Source organism: Toxotes jaculatrix, chromosome 2 (genome assembly GCF_017976425.1).
Source record: "Toxotes jaculatrix isolate fToxJac2 chromosome 2, fToxJac2.pri, whole genome shotgun sequence".
Taxonomy (NCBI): Eukaryota; Metazoa; Chordata; class Actinopteri; family Toxotidae; genus Toxotes; species Toxotes jaculatrix.
In genome coordinates, this window is record NC_054395.1 from 10,572,245 (window position 1) to 10,577,522 (window position 5,278).

The 5,278-nt window shown below is 44.9% G+C and overlaps 1 protein-coding gene across 1 annotated transcript; it reads left to right on the forward strand.

Annotated features, from left to right (window-relative positions):
- Positions 1–240: 240 nt before the first annotated feature.
- On the forward strand, positions 241–4,617 carry LOC121191158 (transmembrane protein 26). Its single transcript, XM_041052261.1, has 4 exons — positions 241–434; positions 1,517–1,661; positions 2,312–2,924; positions 4,349–4,617. Exons 1-4 carry the CDS (start codon positions 241–243, stop codon positions 4,615–4,617), a joined length of 1,221 nt encoding a protein of 406 aa, XP_040908195.1.
- Positions 4,618–5,278: the final 661 nt, after the last annotated feature.

Genomic DNA, 5,278 nt, shown 5'->3' on the forward strand with positions numbered 1-5,278 from the left:
GACATCAGTGGTTCAGTCACTATCAAACAAGACCAAACAATCTAGTGGTGGGTTTTTACAGTAACTTAAGGAAAGAGGGCATCCAGGGATGCACTGGTTGGCAAATCCACCTAAACTCAATTTCCAATTTTTTGTTTTGATTTAAAAAGCAAATTTTCCTCATTCACTGTATGATGAGTTTCAAAAAACCTAATGATACATGATAAAGCTTTTTTCTCTACAGGTTTTCTGTGCCGCACGATGTGTCATCTCTTGAATATCGTGTTGGCTCTGGTGAGTCGCTTCCTGTTCGCGGTCCACGGGGTGGTGACAGTGTGGCGCGTAGTGGCCATTAAAGGGGAGCCGCTCTATTGGCTGCTGCTGATGGGCGTGGCTCTGCTGGGCGTGGAAATGGCTGTCACTCTGAAGTGCACCCGTAATGCAGAATGGAAATGGTAACACTTAGGTCATGCATGCGAATCACGAAAATGAAAATGAAGTCTGTTCTGAGCATCTGTATTAAAGGGCTGCACTTGAATGATCCAGTTTTTTCACAGGCTGAATCCTGTAGTATTCCTCCTGTCAAGTAAACTTACCCGAATTTGTAAAGCCGGTAAAAAGGTTCTCTCTCTCTCGCTTTAGCTAGTATTTAAAAATACGTCTGTGGGTTAAATTAGCATGTATAAACCAGATGCTCACTCACTGCTTGTTCTCTTTTTAAAGGGGGAGGGGCGTGAAGATTGCAGTGTTGTAGCCAGACTTTGTAAAACTGTTTTGTGAGGGAAGTAAATAACTTCTGAACTTGTAACTGTGTGGTGTGAACGCTTTACGACCCATCTGCCCAGGGGGGTGAGGGTCAGCTTGTATAAGGCCTGTAATATTCTCTGCCACTAAATTCTCTGTTATCCTCTGCAGCTCTGTCTCTCTTTCACTGTCTATCAAAAACAAATCTTACCCTCTGCTGCGTTATTGCTCTGTCTTTCCCTGAGCTGATATTCCTAGGCTGCTATCACATCTCTGTCAGCCTCTCTTATCCAGTCATGGAGAAAATGTCTCCTGTTGGCTTGAGCCATTTCTGACCTAGCCTTTTTTTTTTTTTTAATTTGGCTTGAGTAAACATAAACTGACATCAACCTTTATTACGTGAGCCTCAAGAGGATATAAGCATTTAGTGTCACACCTCATTCAGCACCAAGCGGCGTCTCATTCAAAAGCTGTAGCTGTACAGTACATACTCACTGAACATCCTCAGACACAAGCTTTCTTCAGGCCTCTCTCTTTCTCACTGAGTCTTACTTTGAAGTTCTCTCCTCATGGAGAAGGCTTTGCACTGTCAAGTGGGATTTGCATATATGATGAGAATAATTGCCTGTCTGAAATTCGATGCTTCTTTTTTGGAAAAAAAAAAGGGGGACTCTCTTCTTTAGCGAGCGGCAAAAATATTTAAAAAAAATATATAAAAGAGAAAGAAAACTAAAAATAACCTTCCCCCACCTTTCCCCCCCTTCATCCCTCTCCTTTGGCGGTCCTCTTTTAGGTTCTCCCCCATGGTTTTCCTTTACCTCAGTACTGTCATTCCATCCATTTGGTTTCTGGAGCTGAGCCTGCTGCAGTCCAAGCTGCCTGTCAACAATTCCTCGGGCCCTGAGCTTCATTTGCTGGCTCACATCCCGATCACAGCGGTAGGCATCTCACCACAAAACTGCCCTCCCCGCCTCACCCTCCACACAGCCACATTAAAGGAACACCTGATATCAGATAAGATTTAAATCTTGCAAGGGGGTGGATAAACTATTATTTGCAGGAAATGTGTAATAGACACATTGAGATGAAGTCCAGATAGGCTCCAGCTTGAAAAACTCTCAGATCTCTCCCCTTCTGGGATGGTTTTAGTGCAGTTTCTTTCATGTAGGATTTGGGAGCTTTTTGCCCCTTGGCTGTGCTCGAGGCTGGGTGGCAGCTTTTGAAGACGCAGTGTTTCAGGAATGTTGTGAAATGTTAAGGGGTGCTGTCAGGATAAACTCAATGAACCCTAACACAATGAAGAGCTGACTCACAAGTCATCAGAATCATATCGACACCAGAGAGGAGATGTCTTGTTGTATGGATGATTGCCAGCGTGTTTCAGTGATTACACGTCTAATTTTTTCACACACAGAGATAAAACACTGTAATATATTCATGGTACAAGTAGCTGATTAAAAACAAATTGAAATAGCAGAGAAACCCAGTGAGAAACCAAAGGAAAATTCTCTGCTACGTAGCACAAACTGTGAGAAATTCATTTTCTAACTTTAGAAGCGTGTTTGATGCTGCTGTTTTCTTGACCCAGGGCATTGTGGAGCTGGACCCAGAGAACTGGGTGGCTGGCCTGGAGCAAACCATGCTCATAGTGCTGGTTCTGGGTCGCTGGCTGATGCCCATGGGGGACATGTCCCGGGACCAGCTATCCCAGCTCCTAATGGTCTACGTGGGACTGGGTGCTGACATCCTGGACATCTTCGACACCTTCAAGGAACCTGAGGTTAAAACCAACCAGGCAGTTGTCATCATTGGCCTGGCTCTTTTCTCGTGGGCGCTCATGCAGTTTCCTCTGGTACTTACTCAGACACGACCCCCAAAGGGTGAGTCTCCTCAGCGGAGCGTGGGTGGTCACCTCTGCTGCCCCAGAGCTCCACCCTCATTTGCCTCCTGTTGCTCAAGTGAAGTGTGGAGCTTGCTGCTCACAGTGGGACTCCAAGATGGCCCATTCCTGCTTTACCGCCTCTACCTCATGGTTCAAGAGCAGGTACTCAACCAGCTGATGATATTCTTCACCTGCAAGAACATCCTCATCGTCCTGCTGGAGCTTTACAGAATCTTTGTGGTTCAGTGCGAGCAGCAGGGAGGGAACCGGGGTTTGGAGAAATATGCTGCTCGGGTGCTCTGGTGTCGAACCCTGAGGGGTGGGGAGGCGGAGGAGCAGGAGAAACAGGAGGACACAGGGAGGGAGGAGTGGTGTGCAGAGCAGAGCTGTCATACAGACACAGAGAGGGGGACTGAAATGGAGGAAGACCAGAGAGGTATGCAGGTATAGAAAAGCTCAAAATGCCGTGAGGCATGACTTTGGCCCTTGGGGGTGGGGTGGGGGGGGGGGGGTTGTAGCTTTCACACACACCAAGAGAAAACTCCTCTGCCATCTCTTGCATCTAAGCCTCATTCAGGGAGACAGTCTCAGCTCTCTAGAGGATCAGTGACTAGAAATAGACCACAAGAGAAGAGAATAAGTCCCTGCTGAAAAGATCAGAGATGAATTTATGCAACTCCCTTTGAAAAAACCTTTTTAAAAAAAGTGGTATTTCAGTCAGAGGAGGTTCCTCCGCTGAAGCAAACCAGTTCAACAAGTTTAACATGAACTGTGAGTCTATTTGATATGTGAAGGAATTAAAAAGGTAGCTGAAACCACAGCAACATAACTTTGTGCTTTACAATTCTACAAATTTGTTTAAATTGGTAACAGCATGGGATGAAATGGTTTCATTATGCCGTGCAGAATCATTTCTAATAAAATGATGGTGATGATGATGATGATGGCTCAGACAGGAAACAGTATTATATGATCTGAATGAGTACGGCAGTTTAATATGATGATAACACGCCTTGGTTTAATTAATAAACCTTCTCTAATAAAGATGCTTCAGAAAAGCAGAGTGCAGATTTTTTTAAACTCTGATCACCATGAGATGGCAGTGTTGCCAAGTCAACCAAGGCACCGCGTAAATATACAGTGTTTACTTGACTGGAACATGCATGCCAGTTACACACAGAAAACAACAACAACAACAACAACAACAACAAAAAACTATGAGAGAGCAACACAGTAACACAGTGTCAGAGGTGAACTTGATGTTTTTTTGTTGGTTTTTGACATGAAGATCTCCTCTCTGGGTTTTGTTGGACATGATGATACAATGAGGATGAGGGAATTCATGTGATAAATTCATTTGAAAGATTTAGTCACCTTCAGGCAGCGGCTGTGTAATTAACAGTCTGATGTAGTCAATGTAGAGACACCTCATGCAGTATAACAAGTAGGAGGAGAGTGAAGAGGTTTGCTTCATTTGTCGAGGTTCATTTTCCTCTTGAGCACAATCAGCCCATGGAAGCCTGTTTGAGAGCTCAGTGCATTTTTATTAGGCTATGTCTGAAAAAGCACACTCGTGATTATGTGGGAGTTGTTCAAGTTCGACATATTTTGCTCTCACTTTCTCTCTTTTGGGAGATGGAAGGTGCTTTTGAGCTATTCCTCCACAGTCCATAAAAAGCGAGAGACTCTTTGAGAGGCCTATAAAGACAGAGAAATGTGTGAGCCGAATCTCGGGGTCTCAAGGTTTCGAGCCACTTCACGGTGGGGAAAAACAGCTGCAGCACAATCCCTTCCTTCCTCCCGCTCCAGACAATACTCTTCCTGTCAAACGAGGGCTGGGATGCAGCCCTCCTGCATTTATGGATGACCTTCTCACTCTGTGTCTCTTACACTGTGTTGGGCAGACTGGGATTGAAGAGCAGCAACAGCAATTCAATCAGAGGCCTTTCTGGCGCTGCCTGGTATCTGTGTCCGTCAAATTGCTTCACTTTTCCTGGCCTGCAAGGAGCTGAGGCTGAGGCTCTGAACAAGTTAGGACTCTATGTTTTCAATAAACTCTTAATAAAAAATAGAGACATGCAGCTCCAGAGAAGAGAGAAAGGGAGCACTTATGTGTTTTCCTCTTTTTGTTGTATGTGCTCGGATGTACAATAACAGAACACGAGCAAGGTTTCCTAAATTGATGACTGTAGGCTTCCTCCAGAAGATTTGCTGGAGAGCACTCCTGTATTTCCTCTGTTTCATCTTTGTGGGCTTTACATTATTGATGGCACAGCCACATTTTAAGAGAAAGATGAGGAGAAGTAATGGAGAGTCCTCACTGAGATAAATTAATTCTTCCAGCAGCATAATGCCATCTATGCTTCTAGAGGGCTAGACAATGCCTAATCTACCAAGTCACTCCCAGGGAAATGACATCACACAGAGCCAACACGAAGGCGCAGCTTCGTCTAAACACCTGAGTTTTGGGAGAATCCGATACTCTAGTGACAACGTGATGTGGGCAATACAATGGGGTGATGAAAGAGCCGCTTGCTTGTGAAGAGAGTCCTTTTCCTCTTCAGATTAACTGCATGCTTTAACAAGATTGTGTGGGCATGTGGGAGGATGGGGATGTCAGCTGATCCATGGGCTGCCCTACATAGATAGAGAGAGAGAAAGAGAGCGTGGAAA